Source organism: Peromyscus leucopus, chromosome 19 (genome assembly GCF_004664715.2).
Source record: "Peromyscus leucopus breed LL Stock chromosome 19, UCI_PerLeu_2.1, whole genome shotgun sequence".
NCBI classification, from domain to species: Eukaryota; Metazoa; Chordata; class Mammalia; order Rodentia; family Cricetidae; genus Peromyscus; species Peromyscus leucopus.
In genome coordinates, this window is record NC_051079.1 from 58,830,660 (window position 1) to 58,854,037 (window position 23,378).

Consider the following 23,378-nt stretch of genomic DNA (forward strand, 5'->3'; position numbering starts at 1 on the left):
TTATAGTGGCTTCTCAGTTAAATATGAATGTATTAGTGATGGCCTTTACGAATTACAAATGATTGTAATATTTAAAGTTTATCCATTCTCCCTATGTTGATTTTTACAAAAACAATTTGATTTCCAAGATATTTTACAAAGAATAATACAATGTTTTCATCAGAACTTAAGCATGTGACCTACCAAGTTCATTAGATCTGCAGGATTGTTTGCTTTGAAGGTAACGGCAACATACTCTTTACTTCCACCATTCTCTGTCACCAAAGAAACTACGAAGTCTCCAATAAAATCCAAGGACAACCCTCCTAACTGACACATTTTAAGTTATCCTATTCATGAAATCAACCACGATTTGAACACGGACCTCTTTAATTGTCTCTTATTATTTAGATGGCATTTTGATATTTTAACCTTGTACTTTAATCATAGTAAGTGGACTATTTACTTCAAGTTTACATGTAATATTATTGATAAAAATATTTCCCTTCTTTTTTAACAGAAAATTTGATCCAAGTTTGACTCAGCTGCCATTTCCTTATCCTCGCCAAATAATTTTGGTAATCCTGCATAGCTTTGCTCATCATGCACTGCTGTCATGCTCTCTCACCCACAGTATGTATAATATTCCCATGCCTTAACTTCACTTTCCATTCTTCACTTCCTTCTGGAAATCTCCATTTTCCTTGTTGGACTTTAAAGCTCTGGCCATCAGCGATGCTGACAGCAACAGATGCGAGGGGCTGGCTCCCTGCCCTACTGCAGGGGATGACTGGCGTTTGGAACAGGCGAAGTTCTGACAGATGGCTGTGGTTTCCGAGTTCTTTGGAAAGTTAGTATTGTATTATTGTTACAACTTCCTTCTTCTAATCTAATACCAACATGGGTGCTAAAAAGTTACTCCAGAGCTGGCAAGAGGGGTTGCTCTGTGAGCTCTGTGCAAGGCTGGTGACCCGAGTTTTAATCCCAGGATCCCACAGAAAGGTGGAGGAGGTAACTCACTTCACAAAAGCTATGCGCACAACAAATAAACATTATAACCCACTTCACAACATAATGCACAGACATACACCCCCCACATACCACATGATACCACATGCATAAACACAATGATAAATGAATAAATTATAAAAATTATTACTCAAAAACTAATCCCAATTTTTCCATAGGAAATATTTCTGAAAGTAACAAAAGAAAAAAAGAAGAAAGAAAGAAAGAAAATCCATGTTTCTTGTCAATGTTATTATTCTTTTGAATTTTTGGATCCTGGTTTCAAACTTAATTGTTCAGCATGAGAAACATTAACTTTTTCAAGTCTCCATTTTATCATCAATATATGAGGTATCAGTCATTTGGCTTGCCATTAAATCTCCTCTGGAACTGATATTCCTGCTTTAAGGACAGTTAGCAGAACTCTTTCCTATTTACATGTCAGAACACCATTTTACAGGAAATTAGTGTTTTCTATAATAAACACCAGGTAGGTTACAGGGTGAAAAATATTAGCTACAGCTAAGCAAAGTTGTCTCATTACATTTTACTAAAGTATAATTTGGGATGATTAGATTATAACAAATCAAATTTCATCTACAAAACTCAATCTATTACAAGTGAGAACAGGAAGATCTTATGATGCTTGTGAAAAGAACAGATGAGATTTGATGTGAAAGGAGATGTATTTGATAGGAGGTGGTGTAATTCTCCTCCCTACAGTTGGTGCTGGTGTTGGCTCCAATAACACCAAGTCATCACATCCCCATCATTTAGTTGTGGGAGTTATCTACCTTCTGTGACTGACCCTAACAGCAATGGCTTTATGATATCTGTTAAAGGACATTTGATCTCCCACAGCCTCTGCCTGTGACTGATTCTAGCAGAATGGAACACTCAGGTGACTCTTTAATTAACATTCTCAGTGGTGGTCTGAGAGTGAGGTGCTGGAATCAATTGTAGTAATTTATAAAAATCACTTTGCTGGCCACTTTGTTTCATAGCATATTTACTGAAATGAGGCTTGACAAAAAGATGGTGTTACAAAGGGAATACATGACTTCCCAAGAATTCATAAAATATAAATTACATGCCTTTTCTGTCTACTGTCATCCATACATACTTACACCTTGTCCTCAGTCCACAGACAAATTGAAACACATGCCACAATGTGCAAGGGGAAAATCAAACTCAATTTTGCTATACAACGAAGTGATCTCTGGTTTTGTCATGTCCACTGGTGTATTGATCACTCAAAGATTGAAAATATCAGGATGCACTGGGCCTTAATATAGATATATAGGTGAAAGAGTTATAGGATTCTTTTTGCTTCACAAAGATGCAAGAGCTGCTCAGGAGGCTCATGTTATAATGGTGCAACATTGCAAACATCAGTATTTGAGAAGTGACATGCTCTTTGCCTGTAGAATGATAGTTCCACAGGACAAATGGGCTCCTGTTCCAAACTCATTTAAAGTACTGCTGGTCCTTTTACAGCTAGGAAGAATTTCAGGAGGGAAACCACACAAGAGTACATGAAACACACACACACACACACACACACACACACACACACACACACACGATATCCTATCTTGGCTCTCTTTATAATTTATGTCAAATTTAAAATGCAATAAGCCTAACACTACATCAAACATTCTCTGTCTGACCTGAGAGGGGACTGAGTCAAATGGCTAATATATCCACATCTATGATTTTCTAGGTACAGTGGCTGCTCTGTGGAATTTGTAAAGCCAGTGCAGTTATTCACCCCCATGATATAAAACTGGTGCAGAATCATTTTATCACAAGATGAAGACGAAATTTCAAAAAACACCATAAAGACCCTGGAGTCTACTAAGCTAAATCACTAACTCAATGGGTGGCGGGTGGGGAGGGGGGAAATGAAGGAATGAATCTATGCTTGCAGGTAGGCAGAATTCCAGTCATTATGACAACAGAATGCCTTTCTAATTACCACCTACCCCAGCAATACCGCGAAACGCTCTGGGATCCCAGGGAGATTGTTACTCCATGATATGGATTGCCTTATTCCTCATATGTAAAGCTGTTGCAAGCACAGCTCTGCACATCTCAGTGGGAGGCAAATTGAGGCTGGGACCCTTAACACTGCTCATGAAAAACCACAGGCAGAAATCCTATTGAGGGGAAGAGCTCCTTCACTGATGCTAATCACAAAGCTTTCAAAGCAGAGGAACTTCTCATTTAGCATAATCTTTAAAAATTAGAGCAATGCCTCCCATTACCATATTCTAAAGTAATTATGTGCAGTAAGTAAAGACAAATTCATTACTAATTACACAGTCTTTTATTGTGAAATCCAGAGCAAAATTATTTGAGGTATTTTCTTTTCCAAGCTGACAACAGCATGACTTTACTTCATCAATCAGTTTGACTAAAGTAATGATTTTCTTGGAATTAAAATTTGTTGAAAGCGCTAAGTATTTCATCTTTTGGGCTAAGAAGCATGTAGTTAATGTCACTACTAATACATTTGTCAGTCTGCTAATTTTCTTTTTCTATTAGAATAAGTAAACAGCAACCCTTTTAAAAAGCATACTATCTACCATGTGTCAGGAGCAACGTAGGGAGACTTATTTGAAAACCATGAGGTGAGGCATTATGAAATGCACAGGAATCACAGGCAGACAATGAAGGAGAAATATAAAAGGGAATGACATTTAATAATTCCAAAGTGATGGGAGAGTACATCTCACAAAAGCATAAAGAGAGGATAGCATTTAGAGGCAAATTATGAAAAAAAAAAAAATCAAACCAAGAACTCAAACCAGAGGGGCCAGAAAATATGAAAGAAAAGACGGTTTCTGACAAAGAGTTAATACAAAATGGGAGCAATAGTCAAACAATAGAAGGCTCCTAGAGGACAATGAGATCGAAGCAATGAGGCCTCCCTTATATGGCTTCCACCAGTCAGCAACCCCTCAGATATGTTCGTTATTGGATGGAATACGGTCAGGGACAGTACAAGCAACTGATTCTATTCCTAAGGACATACTGCATTCACTTATGCTCCATTGTGTCAGAATCTACTTCAGGTAGCCTTGGTAATATTTTAATGAGGTGAAAATAATGCCTGATAAGAAATGTCAGCTCTCTGCTCTATGTGTCCCACCCAACACAAACATTCTTGTTGATAATATTGATATTTCCGTGCTCCAGATTGCAGCATGATCTCCACATTCCATGACCTGAATAAAATGTCACGTCTACATAGAGTTTTCTTTCTTTCAATTAAAATGAATAGCATTCAAAAATTATTTTTGCTCTCAAAAAAATCTATTACTTGGAAAAAAACCCTTTTCTTCTGTCATAGTTTAGATTTGAATGGTGGTGCTCTTTGGTGTTGATAGCACTCTAAGAGGTGGTGTCCAGTGGGGGTCTTTAGGTTATTGGGGGCATACACTCGAAGGGGACTAGAAGACTCTAGTCTCTTCCTCCTCTCCCTCTTTGGCTTCCTAGCAATGAGGTGAGTTGTTTGCTCTGCCTCATGTTCCTACCATGATATGATGCCGTACCACAGGCTCAATAAACCATGAACTGGAACCTTCAAATCAAGGGCCCACATAAACCATTTCTGTTATATTGAGTGATAGAAAGATGGCATTCATGACTGGCACAAGCCAAGAAAACAATAAAGCGTGCCATTGCAGTTTAGTTTTATGATGTTGTAGAATTGGTCATCGTTGGTATATAATATTGAACTACTTTGTTTTCCTTATTAAAATGTGGATGAAAATGACATATAGTGATATAGTACTAAATACATAACTATTTAGGATACTTCATTTTTTCTTTTTATAATTTTGGAATATTTGATAGAATTCTTCTTATATCTGTTTTTCTTATTAAATAAGTTGGATATAAACTGTGAGGCACAGAGATCCTCAAATTTTAGAATCTATGTTTTCTGGTGTTAAAAGGAATAGGTGAAGTTGTATTACTTACCAGACATAAAGACTGAAATAAGTTGCTTAAACTATCTGTCAGTTCCCTGGTTGCTTTTTAATTATCAGTAACAAACATGACCCCAGTTGGCAGGCAATCCACAATGAAATACGTGATATCTAGGCCTTCTCAAGTTCCCCTCTGCACTTAAGTAGAGCTATAATTGATGATAATAGTGCCTTGATAAGTGGCATGGCTACTTACCCGACTGAGACAAAAGTGGTGTGTAAGGGACTTTTGGTTCTATTGCACTCATTGGTGGAGGTAGCAAAGGGTTGGCAAAGCTGCGGAGTGGATGAGTTGGTCGGACACACGCTGTGGGGATAGTTCTGCTGGGTGCTTCCTCACTGCTGGGGTGTTCAGGCTGAGCTGGGGGCAGCATGGGCTGTTGTTGGGTGCTTGGTCCTTCACTCACAGCTGTAGTGGAAACGAATCCAGGTGTTATTCAAGATCAAGTTTATTTCCTGCACATTTCCAGTATCAGTCCAGGGAGAAAAGCTGGTATCTGCTAATCTCTTTTCCATATTATGGACATTCTTATTCTTCAGCTTTTTTGTATGTATGCAAAACAATCAGTTCATCACTTTTCAATGGCAGGAACAGGTACAAGAGAACTGGGTATGTCTTATAAATACAGTGATACAATATATTCACACTAACTATAGTGCATGAACTGTATGAACCCTGTAATCGTAAGTGATGAAGCAAGAAAAAAAAAAGAAGACTATTTCTCCTTTTCTAAGTAGTAATGCCAATGAAATTCAACATACCAAACTCAGTTATAGCTGCATTATTATCTACCAGCCAATATGCCACTCTCCTGCTATTTAAACATGCCATGTCAACTGTCAAATGATAGTTACAGGGTGCTCAGAGGCATTGCAGAAAAAAAATGATACAAATAATAGCCACTATCATTATCTTCCATAACAAAATAGAAGCACATTGAGCTAAAAGTTATATGAGACATGACTCCACTAGAGCAAGTTGCCTGAATACAGAATTATGATTTTTTTCCTCTTTGGTAGCAAACCTTGTAATTTTCAGGCAGATTACTGTAGTTGAAGAGGTCTCACATAGTCATTTGAGACAGCCTTGGGGTATGTGGACAGCTTTGTATATTTGATTGCACCTTTTCCCCTGGGGAACACAGCAGAGCGAAACTAAAACATTTTCAAGGCTTTTTCTGTTGCTAAAGACAGGGTGACTCAGCTTTATATGTTCATTCATATTCAAAGCCAAAAGGTCTAAGTTACACTACAGATGAAAAGAGCTACCTAGTAGATGTAAGTGCTGTTGACTCTATGCAAGTATTTCTAGTTAATTATTTCTTAGGAAAATTGTTTTAGGCAAAATGGGTAAAATAATCATTGGTGTGATAATATCTCACTTTGGAAGGATAATTTCAAACATGGAATTATTTCAAGATAATAAGTTGAGGAGATACTTTTGAGATGACCCTGAGAAGCTCACTATGGGCAAAGGGCAGAGGAGTTGGAAAAGAAGTTGGTGATGCTGAAGGAGTAGACGTGAAAGATAAAAAGATTAAGGTATCTTATGAAAGATATGCAGTAGTGAGGCATCTTGCAGATATGTTTCTATCCATCCTTTTTGGTTCAGATGCGGTCAGTGGTCCCCTGGATGAGAGAGCAGCCTGTGGGACTCACCCTTTGGAGGTGGAGAATGAGGATGCAGTTGACTGAGGAAGTGATAGCAGTCAGAACTCAAAATCAGACAGGGACTTTGTTAATCTTCAAACAAGGAACCATAAGTAAGACAGCTAACTATGAATATTCCATGTGGGTCTCACAAGAAACTAAAATGCTTGCGTGATCACACGAGGAGAGGAATGTCTTTGTATTTGTGTTTGATCAGATTCTGCCCCAGGATGGTTGAATGTTTAATTTTATAGAATGAGAAAATATTAGGTTTTAATTTTGGACTTCCATTTAATCTGAAAAAGAATGTGACCAAAGGCTGATTTTTTCAAAACACAAATTTAATAATTTATTTCTACACCTGGGCATTTTTGTTCCTTAGCTTCTGCGTACTGGCTGAGTTGTTCCCTCACACCTGGTCCTTTGAAGAAGGTAGGTTTCCTTGTTTGCATGCATGTCCTTCACACCACAGGTCCCAAAGGAATTCATTAACTGCTAAATTGCAGGAAATGACTACGACACTCCAGGCTCTTTCAAAATTGTCTTCAGGGATGATTCACAGGATGGAGAAAGTTATTCAATCCAAGCAGTTTATGACTTCATAGGGATGGGAATTCTTGGGAATATTGCCTTTCATTTGACTGACAGTCTCTGGTCCTATGTGAACTGTGAGTCTCACAAATGGGGTTCCTGAGGTTGATTCTCTCTGATCCCTTTTTATTTACACTGACTGGTTCTTAGTAATTGGGCCATACTGTAATACCAATTTATGAGTACAGGAAAGAGATCTCACATTCTTTTCTTAGGAATTTGCTTTAGGTAATTCTCTCTATGGAAGATGTACTGCAACTAATCCTTATCTTGTTCCTAGAACTCCCACAGCATTGAAGAAATGATAGAATGTTTTAATTTACTTTTACTTTTATTTATCTTTCATTCCTTTGGGTTTTTTTTGTTTTGTTTTGTTTTTGTCTTGTATTTGGGCATGAACAGTTCATGATACAATATTATTATAATCTTGAGCTTAATAAAATTTACAGACATCTTAATGCCTTGAAATTCAGTCTCTCATTATGACAAAACCTTTGTATGACATGTGAACATATGGATTGTAATGATTTAATTAAAGTATTGAGTGTAAGGTCCAAAAAATGTGGGACAAGTGGCTAACTGAGGTGCCTACTAACATATCAAAGTGCATGCTGGCCTCCTGGCTCAGCCAGTACCTGTGGTTTCCCCTACTTTCTCTCTCTCATCCCACCCACTACCTTAAACTTCCCTAGCTTATGGGCTTCCCTGCGGTGGGTTCTCATTCCTATATAACCCTGCCACTTCAGTCATGCGCTCTCCTGTCCTCTCTCTTGGTTCTCCTCCCTTACCCTCTCCCCGCCCCTACTCTCATGGCTCCTCCCATTCTGCTGGCCCTACAGCCGTCTTCTCTCTCTGCTCTGGACTCTTCTGGATGCTTCTGGCTGTACTCTCCCTCATATCTACAATATAAACCTTCCCTTCAACCACACCGTGAAGCAAGTCACGTCCTCACTTTATTCATGGAGGGCACTCCTGGCCATGTTCTTCTCGTGCCACTTCTTTTCACTTGCTACAATGAGAACTAAAATTCTCTTTATTCCAAGTTCTCTATCTCTAGCCTTCCAGCTGTCCGGAAAGATTCCCACTGGGATCACATGATGTGATCCTATCTAAGTGGACCATACCCTTCGTCTTGTATATCCTTAATAACACATAAGACCACAATGTGAAACCTGAGTTATGAGTAAGAAGCTCCACACTTGGAAATTAATAGAAGGTAATCCATCAGAGACAAATTTTGTTTTGTTTAAAACCAATACAGTGTAAGAAGGTTTTATAGGTAATTCATAATTCTTGCATTTTAATGGAATGCTTTCAGAGTTGGCTGACATTTAAAGCAGCAAAAATCCTCAAATAAACAGCATAGCAATCACTCTAACAGAGAAATGCTGCATCTTCGATGTGCCTGTTTGGCCAGTTCAGACACCAGCTCCAGGACACCTACATGAAATAAATTGGCTCAGTGACATGGCATTTATCTGTACTAAGGGCTCTGAAAGCAAAGACAAGCTCCTTTCACCCACAGAATACAGCCTCCCTGCAATTCAGAGAAGAGTGAGAAGCAAATGGATGTCGGCAAGGCACTCATTTTCAAATGATGAAATAGTCAGAATTCATTGTACAAATAGCATACAATTACACAGTGGAGTCAAATCTCAAGGTACTTTATAATAATTAATGTCAACATACAAAATACTTGCTACAGAATAACTGGCAGAAATACTGCAAAAATGGAAATGAGGATTTTTCTTCTATCTGAAAATTGCTACGGTTGATAGAAATACAACCCACCAACAGCACGAAGCAGACCCTGAGACATGAACATCTCCTCTAGGAACCTATTCATTAATCTTAGAAGAACAACATTATGAACTACCCCTCAGTAACCTGGTTCCTCATAGCCTTGGCTGTTCAAAGGACAGACACCCCCCAGAATAATAAATGAACTCTTCCACTGTGCTCCTGATTTTATCTGGGACAAATTCCATTTGGCAATTTCCAGTTTGTGGGAGAAATGGATCAGAAGAACAGCATGGGTAAATCTGAGAAGCACTATGGTAATGATAGAATGGGAACCTCTTAAACTCCTCTTCCATGACTTGTTTAATGGATGAGAGAAGTGAGACATTGCTTTGTTATAGTTTGCAGAAATGAAGTTCCAAGGCTACATGTTTAGAAGATCTTCAAAGAACAGTTCTCATTGCCTGGGGCAGCAAATTTTGTGGGTTACGAGAAGAGTGGAGCTGTAGTTACACAGGTGGCATTAGTTCTCCATTGTTCAGGAAATGTATGGAATGCAAAGGTCTCTAGTGTGCTTCCCCTGTCCTCACAGTTGCAGAGAATTCCGGTTTTGTTTATGACTTCCGGCTTTGTGGCATGGCTTTAGCATTTCCTGGCTTAAGAATCTCCAGGTCCTTGAGATAATGTTGGAGAAGAGCAGTCTTTACCCTTGGCCACATTACTTTTGTTTCTTTCTCTATGCCTTTCTCTGGTCCTAAAGGACACTAATAAGACATCTCTGCTCAGAGCCATGGCATGCTTTCTGCTTGAGAGAGAACAGGGGTGTTTAGTGTTCTCCATGGCATGTAGAAACCAACACCAAAGAGCTGGACGTTAACTACCATTGACAGTGATCCAGAGACTATTTTGTTTGCTAAAAAGGAGAACATTTATTCATTCCTTTTCTCTTCTAGGCAATTGCTTGAAGCACATTAGATGCTATTTCTTTTGCATAGCATATATTTTGTTGAAAACTACTTGCTGAATGAATGAACATATATACATTTTAAGCAATCTAGAAATCTAGGCCAGGGATAGAATACTCGTTGCCTTGTAACTGGGATGAAGTTCAAAAATTATACAGTATTTTTTCAAAGAAAGCATTGTTTACATAATGATACACAATTGTTTTGTTAAATATCTTCTATTATAATGTAGGATTACCTTCATTTGCTAAATCATATTGCTCAAAGACTACCAAAGCAAAAATCTACTAAAAAGTGTAAATCTTTTGATTGATTAACTAACTTTTAATGTACTTCATTATTTGGAGTTTACAGAAAAATGATGGAAGGTACAGAAAATTTCCATATAGCCCCTGTATTCACACTTCCTCATTATCAAATAGAGTCTGCAAGAGCAAGTTTCTTTTAATCATATATAAAAATAAAACCAAACCAAACAAACAAACAAAAAAATTCTTAATACCAGCACATTTCCTTTCCCTTGAAATTTAGCTTTTGAATAATTTCTCCCAGGATCCAATTAGAGACAATTCCACATGCTACACTGACTCAGAAGGAAAAAAAAGAAAGAAGGGGGCAGAGGAGATGAATACATTTATAGACTATGCTTACAAAAACTGGAAAGGAAATGAAGGCAACAGTTACTAAAAAGGAATGATTTCTAATAAGCAAAGCACTGAGCCACGCTGTATCGACCCTGCCAGAAGGACCAGAGCAAAGTCACCCTACAGATTCCTCTTCAGTGTCCCTTTAAAGTCCTAAGATCAGAGAAAATGAAAAGGGTGTGGTAGAATCAACAAATGAAGGGAATTCTGTTTAGGAGCAAAGAAAGGATTTGTGGAAGTGTTTTGAGTAGACTCCCATGTGTAGTTGTTTGAGATCCAGAAATTTCTAGGTATTGGACTTCCCACATGCTTCTCATTTCCCTTCCTTTCTAGTGATCTTGGAGTTTCTTTTCTCCCCTGAGATTTAGCACACAACTCTATTCTGTAGATGTGATGTGCAGTGAGAAAAGGGAAATGAATCTAATTCTCGCCTGGCAGATTTTTGATGCCTTTTAATTCTAACCTTGCTACATTTGGGCGATTTATGATTTCTTAGGGCTGCCCCTGTTGAGTTGGGAAAAAATATAGCTTACCTCACGAATATATTTTATTGCTGTGCTATCATATCTGTTACTAAACGTCCTCTTGCACATGAGCTGCTGAGTCACCTGTTCCTAACTAAGAGATGAAAGCCATAAAATCGACTTAAAGATGCTGTGCTCAAAGGAGGGGGGGGAGCAAATGGCACAGAAGAAATTACCAGGGTCTACATGAAAGCTGCAGTCTCCTTTCACTCTTGTTCCCTTTTTACTACATGACCTTTTTTATTTCTAGCACCCATGCTGCCCCCAATAGTTGAAAGTTGAAAAAGTAGTACTTTAGCAATTAAAGAATGCTAAGGATTCATCAAGTATTTGTTCACTGGGACTCAGTAGAGATATTTCAATTTAAATAACAGATACTAGACAAAAAGTAAAATGCACTGGAAAACACCACTTGATTTATAACTTCCTGGTTAGCAGGGTATTGTTTTAAAACATCTACTGTACCATTGTGTAATGGAACCATATGTACTTTCTTGCCCACCAGATATATTTTTTTTCTGTGGAGTCTGCTGTGGAAAGAGCATGTTGCTAGGATCCAATGGGTAAGGAAAATTCCTGTAGCAGGGTCACCCCTAATCAATCTTTCCAAAGAATAAGAATATCAAAAGAACTCCCAGAGGAGATATTGTTAGTGCTAATTATTTTTTCACAATATAGCAAAAAGAAAATGCATTACACTGACTTCTTCCTGCTCCAAAACCTCGATCCACAGACAGTGTTGGGAATGGTACCGGCCGGAGAGTGAACTGAGGATGGGGGTATCCACAGGTGGGAGATGGGAGGATTCCAGGATACTGGGCACTTTCGAGTGTTGGCACAGGGATGGCACTGACGACAGCTACAAAAGAAAAAAAAAAACATTAGTTATTAAAAACACCCTACGTCTCCACCTAGCCCACATCAAAGGAAATGGATACATTTTCAAAATTTCAAGTCATCAAGCCAATGTATATTCTCCATGGCCTCACTGACAGTCTCTTAATTCTTCTTATAAACTTCCTTCTTGCATAGGAAAGAAATTTTACTTTTAAAAAACCCTATTGTGGTACATGTTCCAGTTTGAAACTTCATGTCTCTGAGAAAATAATAAAGTTACGATAAAGGTGACTAATTACTCCAGTCTTTGTATTCCAGGGTTTTTTTTTTTTTTTTTTTTTTTTGTCTTTCTTCTATGGAAAAAGACAGAAGAAGAAGTATTAGGCTATGACAAAGGGAATATATGGTATATAGTGGGTTTAGGAGGTGTCGGGAACTGTGATTTAATCCTGTAAATGAATGTACTTCTGTCAAGAGGCAAACTGCAAAGATAAACACAAGTACACTCAGTATCCATAACCAGGGTTTATCTTTAAATATAATCCTTCTAACCCTCAAAGTGGTCCAGATGGAGTGCACACTATTTAAAGGTAACCTAATGTTACCTGTGAATACCAACAGTATGTTGATACAGGCTGAAACCCACAGAAAAACACTTGTTCAATGTTTTTGATATCTAGACAGTTTTGTTCAATTTCATTATTCAAAGGTTATTAATCTATATTATTTTATGAGATGTTTATTACAATTTTAGTCCACCTTAATTTTATGTTATTTGATATTTGCCTTATAAAATGATGAGAATTCTTTGTCTCTTGTTACCAAAACATGGACTTTGAGTCAGCTATTGGAATGTTAGTTTGGGTAGTATATTCTAGTCTATGATATCAAAGTTACCTTTCTTTTATAAGTAATTACTGACATTCTAATGTCATCTCTGGGTTCAATGTGTGTATGTTTTGCACATTTCACAAAGGAAAACCCTTTTTAAAAATTATATTCTTCACTTTATTAATAGTATCACTATCTTGGAAACAATTTTTTAGTAAACTACTGTACCACTAAACAGAAAAAGTTTTCAGGTATATTTGTAGTTTATTATTCTTGGTACAATTTCACAGTGGTGTGTCTTCTAGAAGGTGCAAGCTTAAAGAAGTTGTATTTTAACAATTTTTTACACACAGTCAGGAAGTTTTTACAAATGAAGTCAGACTTCATTTAGATGTGAGGGAAAGACTACTGAAAAAGGCTGAGTGCATTTCACAGAGAGCATTTTTCATGTATTTTTGGAGGAGTTCAAATTTCAGCGAGTAAAAAAAAAATTAACTATATCTAAGACTATCCCTCCACATATATGCAGTTATATGTAGGTTAATCATAGATCAGTGTTTAGGTTAATATAAGGAAAACACTGGAATATAATTTGCATCATAAGTATTATTCAAATACACACACACACACACACACACACACACACACACACGGACACACACACACAGACACACACACACGGACACACATGAAACTGGTGTGTAAAATAACCCCATTTATGTCATTAGTAATGACATTCCAACAAAACCTTAACTTTCCTCATAGCAGTGCAGAAACCCTAACTGAAATGCTGACTCCACCCAGAAGGGGTACAAAAACAAAAACAAACAAAATGTAACAGTTAAAATCTAAAGTAAGGGGAATAGCAAGTATAAAATAAAATCTTAATCTATAGCTCTTTTATGCTGCAAAAGGGGATGATCAATAAAAGACCGTCAACTAGAGAAATTAGTGATGTTTGCTTATGACTCTCTGGGAACAGAAAATTGTAGATACTACTTTGAGGACACAGCTGAATGATATGAACCCTTGCTAAAGAGACAGCCTGCCCCTGCATTTCCTAGAAGGATGATAGCAAATAGCAAATCAATGGCAATTTTACACAGAAATGTAAATTGTACCAATATACTTAAAATGATAAATTTAGAATGTAGATGGGGGTACATACTTTTTCTAAATTACCTTAGAAAATGCTTGAAAGTGAATCTGAGAAATGCCAAATTATTAAAGTTATCCTACACATAGTAAGTTTTGATTATACCAAACAAACAGGCAGACAAATCTGGAAAAAAGGCAAACTTTTAAAATGACAAAAACTTTCAACAAAGAGCAAAATTAAATCCATAGATTACATGTACATTAAAAAAAAGAAAATGATAATTTTTCTATGTCTCTTTCAATGCACAGTAATATCATAAGCCTAATTTTTTTCTGTTGAGTAATAAAAAGAAGTTTCTAGAGTATTTGTGTTTTTGGTATTTGAACTCATTGGAGAATTTTGAGGTCATTGGTTGTATTATTTCATGTTCCAGAATGAATAGTTGCTATAGTAATATTTCTAATAATACCACCAGTAAAAACATAATGAAAGCATTTGTGAAAAACAGACATAAAGTAGTATAAAATCTGTTTTTTTATGCAGCTAAAAATCTTAGTGTATGAAATAGTTAATTTAGTTCTTTTTAAAATCTATTTTATTGATCAAACAACCACTGGCCAGGCATTAAGGTTGATACATGGCTGATAGTTAATTTACACTGACATTTTTTACTCACATTACTGTCACAATGAACATTTCCTTAGATACAGACAATACCCATCCCATCAACTGTGCCTATCTTTTTACCAATATTATTAAACTATTATAACACTAGCAAAAATTTTATGAGCCAATAATCAACATTCCGGTTTGGAAAAAGTGATTCATAAGGATCTTCTGGAATAAGGGCAAATAGATGTGGACAAAGAGATAAAAAATCAAGAAGGCATTGAATCTTCATAGAGGAACTGAAACAACCAAAGAGACTGAAATTATGTTCCAACCTCCAGTCCTTCATGGCTGAACAAAATTTGTGTTTCATTTAGACTACTGACTATGGTACAAAGGTATTATAAACAATAGCATTTTTGACAGATAATACAATTTGTGTGTGTTTTTGCATGTCAAAATGCTTATTGTCTTATTTCCTGGTGAAGAATAAGACATTCAGTCATTGACAACTTTGGTTTTAAGGTATTTTGATCTCTGATTCATTTTTTTATTTAAAGATATTAAGCTTTATTGTACTCAGTATGTGTGTGCATATGTGCATATGTTTGCTGACTGTTAGTGCCCACAAGGCCATAGAGTCCAATTCCCCTTCAGATGTAGTTACAGGCTTTTGTGAGTTACACAATGTATATGTTGGGAACTGAACTTGGGTCCTTCAAAAGAGCAGTACAAGCTTGAACTACTGATCTGTCTCACCAGCCTCTATGGTTTATTCTTGAAGGGGCCAGAAGTTGTTGACATTCACCTGTAAGACAACTGGTACAAAAACAATCATCCTCGAGGGGACCTGGAGATCCACATACGTAGTGTAGGAAAGGAAGGTGAGATTGGAGAACCCTGAGCTCAAAGCCAGTCTAGACTGTAGCACGAGATCAAAACCATCCTAGGCAATTTAGTGAAACCTTGTTTCAAAAACATGAAGAGAGGACTTGAACATATCCTTCCATGGAGGTGTGCTTGTCTAGCATGCAAAAATCCCTGGGTTAAATCCTCAGTGGATTTGGGGTATATGTGTATGGAGATGATCATATGAACCTAAATTAAGTTGAATAAAATGTTATTTACCACTGTTCTCTTATTATTTTACAGCAAGACATCAGTTTTCAGAGACAGAAGCATTTATGCACTTGCACACACATATGAATGCATACATTCACACACACACCCTCACACGTGAGTTTTTTCAGCATTCACTACACTGCTGTGTTTATGTACAGCAGCTCAAAGAGCAATACTATCTTTCAGTTTCAATAAATCTCTGCTCGGTGGCCAAATATAACTAGAAGTCTCTTCCGACACGGCTTGCTGGCAATTGAATTTATATCTGACACTGACGCACAGAGAGTTTTGAAGCAGAAATTCCCTTGCCAAATACACAGCTCCATGAACAGGCACTGTGGCATTTGGAAACGTTTACAGCCATCTTTAAAATGTTATCACTAAGTGCAACCTACAGGAACTCTAATGTGGGCACTCAAATTTAATGTTGTAAGTTTTGAGGACTAAATCCTCTCTAGATACTTCTCAACATGAGACATGATGGTATTGAGAGATTTGTTTAAGGAAGAGAGAAGAGAAACATAACCGTCAAAATAATGTATTTGAGTGAAAGCGCTTCAATGTAACGATTTCTCATACTGCCTCTTTCTCTGGTAATGTTTCTGCAATGGCCTAGACATAATTTGGAACACTGGAATATTTAGTATGGATTACCATTGCTAAAAATATTCGTAGCTACTTTAGATGTTCAGATATTCATTGATAAGAAAGTTTCACAGATGTATTAATTACTAATGTGTATTACATGTATATGTATTAATATAGATTTATGTATATCGTGTAGGTGTCTGTTTTGATTCGCATTTGACCCTGAAGGGCTTATTACCCTGTAAGATTTTGAGAGCAGAAGAAAAAGTTGTTTCCCCACTGGAGGAGACACTTCAGAACTATCATGATGAAGAAAAGTCTGGATTCTTATTTTTGAGTTTGCATTTCTGAGCTAAGGGAAGACCCCGATTTTATCTCTCTGTGCCTGCCTCACTCCTGTGCCCTTTAGACACACTTCCCCAAATAACATGGGCTATAGAGCTGCTGGTTACTGTCTGCCACAGCAGGTTTTGAGATGGATTAGCATGATGGGATATTCATTATTAGAATGTAATCTAAGACCTCCCACTCCCTCCCACAACCTTTATGTTTTTCTATTAGGAATTCCAACTGAGGTCTTTTTTGATGAGATGTGGCTATAAAAAGGCACAGATGTCTAACAGTTGTCAATACATGGATATACAATCAGATGAGGATTAATGTCTAGAAAACATAAATAACCATAAAAACCACACACCAATAAATAAATAAATAAATAAATAAATAAATAAATAAATAAATAATAAAAGCTTCACAGTTTGTTTTAAATATCCCAGAAGCTGGGTTATTTATCCTCCTATAAACAACTCCTTTTGTATAGAACCAGACCTTTAGTGTTGCGGTAGCTAGACCCAATAGGAATCCATTTTGGAAGATCTTATTTTTTCTTTCTTGTAGCTGTATTTCACTTCCAATAGTTTCTTCAATTTATGTTAGTGAATTCTGCAGCCAAGTGATGATGGCAATGGGAAGTAGAGTCTTGGTAAATGTTCTTGTAAACCAAGATACAGTAAGTAGCCCCTAAGCTATCTTAAAAGAAAACTGTAGGACCCCCATTTTTGTCTCTTTTTGCTAGGCCCTACACTGTATTTCTGAACTAACTTTTTATATTAAACTTGCTTTGTACTGTATTCCTTTTCTCAAATACTTACAAGGAAAGACAAAAATATTAAAAAATCAAGATGATTTTGTCCAACAAATTGTCTTATACTAAACGGAGTTTTATTATTGATGTGGTCTTACAGACTATCTGTTGTTCACACCTTAGATGGTCTTATTAATAAAAAAAAAAAAAAACAACACCAGAGCCAGATATTGAGGTGAAATCTGAAAGATCAGAGAAGCAGAGCAAGCCACAGCTACCACCTATTACCTCACCAACTTCATGAATCCTCTGACTGAAATCCTCTGCTCACGCCTGTTTCCTCACGCCTTATATATCTTTCTCCACACTGCTGTCACTTTCTGGGATTAAAGGCGTGTGTGTTTCCCAGTACTGGGATTAAGGGTGTGTGCCACCACTGCCTGGCCTCTATGTCTAATCTACTGGCTATCTCTGTCCTCTGATCCTCTGGCAAGTTTTATTGAGGCACACAATATATCAACACATGTATCTGCTTCAAACCAAATTCTTAAATCCTAGTCTGTTCTACTCCTAATGTTTGGAGAAGAAAGTGAGTTGGCGAGTTCGAGCCCAGCCTGGGCTACCAAGTGAGTTCCAGGAAAGGCGCAAAGCTACACAGAGAAACCCTGTCTCGAAAAAAACCAAAAAAAAAAAAAAAAAGAAAGTGAGTTGGCAATGGCCACACATATAGTCATACCCCACTGGGAATACAGTCCTAGAGATGTAAAGTAAAGCACTTCCACCAGCCAAAGGAAGCTGCTTACCTCTTCTCCCCTTCTTGATCCCAGTCTGTATCAAAGATTACTGGTGTTAGGGTTCAGAAAGTCTGCTCCAGTCTTACCTCTAAAGGTTAATCCAATCAATTTCCACAGTCTCACAGCACTCACTCTCACCAGTATTGTTTCGCTGATTCCCCATTTTCTCCTCCCGTCTCTATATTAACAGTCTGATTGCTGGAATAGCTAGCACATGATGCTTCTTAATACTGTAAACTTACAGGAAAATCATACCTAATCCTTCTAATTTGTTGCTGAAATTACTTCCATGGCAGTAAACAATGGCATTTGGTATGTCACAGGGATAAAAGTTCACAGACTTGCCATGCTTTAAGTGGCCTCTCAGCTTCCTGTTCCAGCAGCCTGCTGCCAAGCCTTGCTTGCCATTGCCTACCCTCTCTCTAGAACCGTAAGCAAAAAAATCAACTTTTTCTTCCATTGGTCACTTTTGGCAATGCTGTTTTATAATAACAAATTATAACTAATAAATATGGTAAAAATGTGAAGGAAAAATAAAAATAATCTTAGAAAAAATAAGATTTCCTAAGCAGAACAGCAACTGTTTTGATATATGTCTAGAAATTGGAATAATGCTATAGGTTTGGTTTATCTAAAGTTTGGTAACAGAGTTTAGACCTGAATAAATCCAAGCAAATGCAAAGAGGCCATCAGTAAATTCATGTACTGTACTGAAAGTATTCACAGCTCTGCCAAGTTCTGAATTACAAATTTTAACATTATAAGGTTATCTAATATCTTTGTCAATCACAATAGATGGAAATAGAATATTTTATTTATCAGATGCTTATGAATTATTCTGAAATTGACTATGGCCACATATTGAAGTAATTTTCTTTTGTTGGATATAATTTCACCAATGTAGAAGTTACAAGCAATAAGTAATAATTCAATGTGACAGTATTTAAAAGAATATATATATCCTATTGTGTCATTATTTCTTAGGCAGTATGAGCTACATATGGAAAAACTGGGGCATGCCAAGCATAGTGATTTATGACTTTCTGAAGTTAAATGCCTAGTCATCCAGAGCAAGAAAGAGAACATCAGCCCAAGCCTTTTCAACATTCCTTACAGTCACTCATAAACTCCCTTCAACACTGACTGCCCTTGGGAGGTCTAAGACCATACATAACTTTATTTGTTTTTACACTTTACATAGGAGGAACCATACAGATCTATTAGGTTTCTCTTTTACAACATAATATCTTTGAAATGCTCCATTTCAAAGTTATTTATTTTATGGTTATCACTTAGTGTATTTATTTTATGGTTGCATGTTATTGTGTAAGCAAATATACTATAGTACATTTGTTCACAGTAACAGAGATGTATTACAACTGGATATGGTCTTTGATAAGCATATTATGTACTTATATGAAAGTAGAATGTATCCTAGAATGGAATAATTGGACCAGGATATCCTAATAAAACCTTACTATTTAGTCGACTGAATCTAGATACATGAAATATTAGAAAATTAAAATAATGGCAAAATCACAAAAGTCATTGTGGTGGGTCCTATTAATGTGGACTAAAATACTACAAATAAGACAAGATTTATATTTGGCAGAGAGAAACTCAAAACTAAGTGATAGCATGAAGCACACACCAATAAAAAAAATGAGCATCAGATTGGCACCAGCCTTAGTTCCCATGATTATAAACCTGATGATACTTTCAAAAGCTATTTAAAACAAAGAAAGAAAAATTTCAAAAGGGGTGGATAATGCCAAGCATGAAAGGCATCTTTATCTATGAAGAAGCAGTACACGCTAGAGATTCAGAGTGTGTGTAGAGGCCTTTAAGCACTCCAAGGCTGTTTCCTCTGTGTGCAGCCAGGACATTCTTAGTCCATTTTGATACTGTGAGAATTGAATGAAATCATAATTAGCAAGGTTTCAGCATGTCAATGACAATCAAAAGTTATCAATATTTACTAATTTCATTTTATTTATCTTCCCTTTAAACCTCATTTCTTTATAGTAAGAAACAATTCCAACTACCTTTAGTACACTGGAACCTTTGTCAGATGTTCTCTCTATTCCTAATAAAAAATGAGCCCTCAAACACACTATTGGAAGCCCATGGACTGTAGACTAGTGGCAGTGAAGCCCCCAGGGGACTGGACTAGGCACTCTGGATACAGAAGATGGTTGTTTGTCTCGAACTGTTTGGGCAACACCCAGGCAGGGGGATCCAGATCCATCCCTGGTGCATGGGCAGGCTTTTGGGAATCCGGTGCCTGTGGTGTGGCACCTTGTGCAGCCTTGGTGCAGTGAGAAGGGGCTTGGACCTGCCTAGGCTCAGTGTGCCGGGCTCTGCTGACTCCCCATGGGAGACGTTGATTTGGGGGATGTGGGGTGGCTTGGGAGGGAGGGCTGGGAGATGGGAGGAGGGAGGAGGTGGGATCTATGGGTGGTATGTAGGAGAAAATTTCTTGATAAAGAAAAAAAATGAGCCCTCAAACACAAATCTGATGCAAATACAAAGGGGACTTTTTTTAAATTCATGTATATCATTCATTTATTTGACAAATATTTAGTGGGCACCCATTTTTGCAAGGCACTAAGCTATACAATATGTGGATACGAAGATGAATTAGCTACATTGCCTCCCTATCATGAAATTATTCACAAACTGTTAAAGAAGAGAAAATTTTGACTTGCCTCTCTAAGCATGTATGGAAGTACTCTATGTACTAAACACCACAAAGTGTTCTGAACACTGTTATATCAATATGAAAGTGTGAGCCATCATTGCTAGATGAAGTAATTTGAAAGGCATTTATCACATCATATCTGCTCTGGTGTTTGGAAGCTTTGTCGGGTGTAGCTCTCTATCAAGTTATTCTAAAAGCACAGGGGAAAGCGATGTATTTACGGGGACGCAATCAGTCATCTATTACAGGGATTCTGTCACGGTCCACTAGCCAATTGAGAGGAGTGCTTTGGCCAAGAGGTGGGGTTTTCACTGGGGATAGAGTTAACCAAGGGAGAGGCAGGCCTTCTTTTTGGAGAACAATCAAGCAATGCTGGTGTAATGGGTGGCTTGTGACTCGGTTCAGATTCCCCATTTGTTCTTTAATATTTGTGCATGGATTTTGTTTGTTAATAAATGGTAAAAAAAAAAATCACTTTTCAGTCATCCTTAGCAAGGGCTGAAGGTCTAGCAGTGAGAAACCAGCCTCGATCTAATACATGGATGAGTTTGTAATATTGTTTTTGGTTGTTTCGTTTGTCTGCTAGTTTGATGAAAAATCAATGGGATATGAGAAGTTGTTGGAGAGAACACTAACATATGGTTCTAATGGCCTCCAAAACATTCTGAAGCACGGCTATGTTTTTAGAAGTAACAGGTTCAGATGGAAGTTCCCTACTAGCAAAACAGTAATTAGATCCTCAGAAACAAGGCAGCTAAGTACAGTACTGCTCTATGTAGTGCAAGGTATGTAAGAAAGGAGACAGTAGCTTTGTGGAGTAGTGCAGCTAGGAGAATAATAACAACTAGAACACTGACATCAGAATTCTGTCCTGATTCTGACTCTAATTACTAGCTGTGTGAGCTAGCTACTTAATCTCTCTGATCCTTCCTGCTCTCATCAGTTCATTAGGCATAACGATAATACCCAGGGGCCAATTTTTTATATTCATTGGAAAGACAATAAATATGATATTATATATTAAATAATTATTATATATAATTAAATTATATATATATAAAGAAATTGTATTAGAACATAAGAGAGGGTGTCGAGAGTAACAGACATACACAGAAAAATGAGAAAGGGAGAGAGAGAGAGAAGAGAGTTAATTCATTCGAAGAGAACAACACATGTTTTTAGTATGTACCTTCACCTAGTTCCTAAGATGGTACATGCTGCTGCCCAAGCCACAGAAAGAAGGGTTACATGCTGTAGTGGATTTACAAGTAGTTACGTGTGCAAAGGCGATGTTAGAGATCAGTACAGAAGTTTGGCCACACGGAGCTTTGTGTAACATGGTAGTATTGTCGTTTTACATGCATCCAGGAGTAAGTGGAGGGAGCACAGATGTTGGAATACTGTTGCTGGTTAACTCACCACAAGATGAACAGCTAAAGTAGACAGATAAATTTTAAGCATATTGCAGTAGTCTATATAAAGTAATAGAAGGAGCTTAAAGTCGATGAAATATAGGTGGGAAGAAAAGGTTAAGTCAGACAAAAAAATGAATGGAGGAACTACATATAGGGTGTACTGAAATACTGGACTTGGAATGTGAGAAAGTCAGAGTAAGGAAGCAAATTGTCTAGAGCAACCTCTTGGTGGTGAAGAACTTCTGCTTCACACACATGAGGACAAGAGTTTGGAACATAACACACACATAATAGTCCTGGTGTTCAACAAACACCTGTAACTCCATATTTGAGGCATCTAGTGCCACTTTCTGGCCTCGGTGCATGTACACACACAGAGGCAGATACACACATAAGTAAATTTAAAAAAAAAATCTACAATGAAATAGAAGCACGGAACTACTATCCGGTGAGCATAAATAATGGAAAGTGATGTCATTTCTGGAAACCAGAAAAAAAAAAAAAATACTGTTCCACAAACATTTCTACATATGAAAGGAGATTATGGAAAACTCAAACCACAGATTTGACCACAGCCAAGGTACCTAGATAATTTGAGGAAGCTGAGCGAACAGTTGATAAGAAAGCTCATGTGGATTCTGGGAAGAAATGATGGTGGAGATAAAATTTAGGATCATCAGCATTTCCGTCACTTATGGCCAGAGACATAAGTAGTTACTGTATTAGATAGAGGCAGTTGCCCTAAGCAGGAGCCCTAGCTCTCTCTGAGTGTTTAAATCAGGTAGAAGAGGAAGAATGGTGTGAAGGAACAGTCAATGGGAAGGAGGAGGGAAACGAGATGGTTTAATACATTCAAGGGAGAAAACATCTCTCTGCCTCTGTCTCTTTCTGCCTCTGTCTCTGTGTTTATGTTTCTCTCTCTCCCTCCCTCTCTTTGTATGCATGTCTTCTCTCTGTCTGTGTGTATTTTCTCTCTCTCTCTCTCTCTCTCTCTCTCTCTCTCTCTCTCTCTCTCTCTCTCTCTCTCTGTTGCTCTCTGTCTTTTTCTGCCCCTCAAGGCATACAGGAATTTCAGCTACATTCAGCTGAGAGTTGACTATTTGATGTGACAGCATAGATATATTGGCAACCTTGGCCACTGTGGTGGTTTAAATGAGAAATATCCTCCAAAGACTCAGGCATTTGAACACTGGGTCCCCAGT

At 37.4% G+C, this 23,378-nt stretch overlaps 1 protein-coding gene across 2 annotated transcripts in view; it reads right to left on the reverse strand.

Moving 5' to 3' along the window:
- Positions 1–23,378, reverse strand: part of Dcc (DCC netrin 1 receptor) — a 1,151,759-nt gene that overhangs the window by 32,642 nt on the left and 1,095,739 nt on the right. Inside the window, exons 26-27 of one of the 2 annotated variants that reach the window (XM_028864828.1) lie at positions 11,800–11,955; positions 5,179–5,391 (exon numbers count right to left, since the gene is read on the reverse strand). In XM_028864828.1, coding sequence (XP_028720661.1) covers positions 5,179–5,391; positions 11,800–11,955 — 369 coding nt within the window. Of the gene's footprint in view, positions 1–5,178; positions 5,392–11,793; positions 11,956–23,378 lie in introns of both variants that reach the window. The other variant, XM_028864827.1, reaches the window with a different exon arrangement.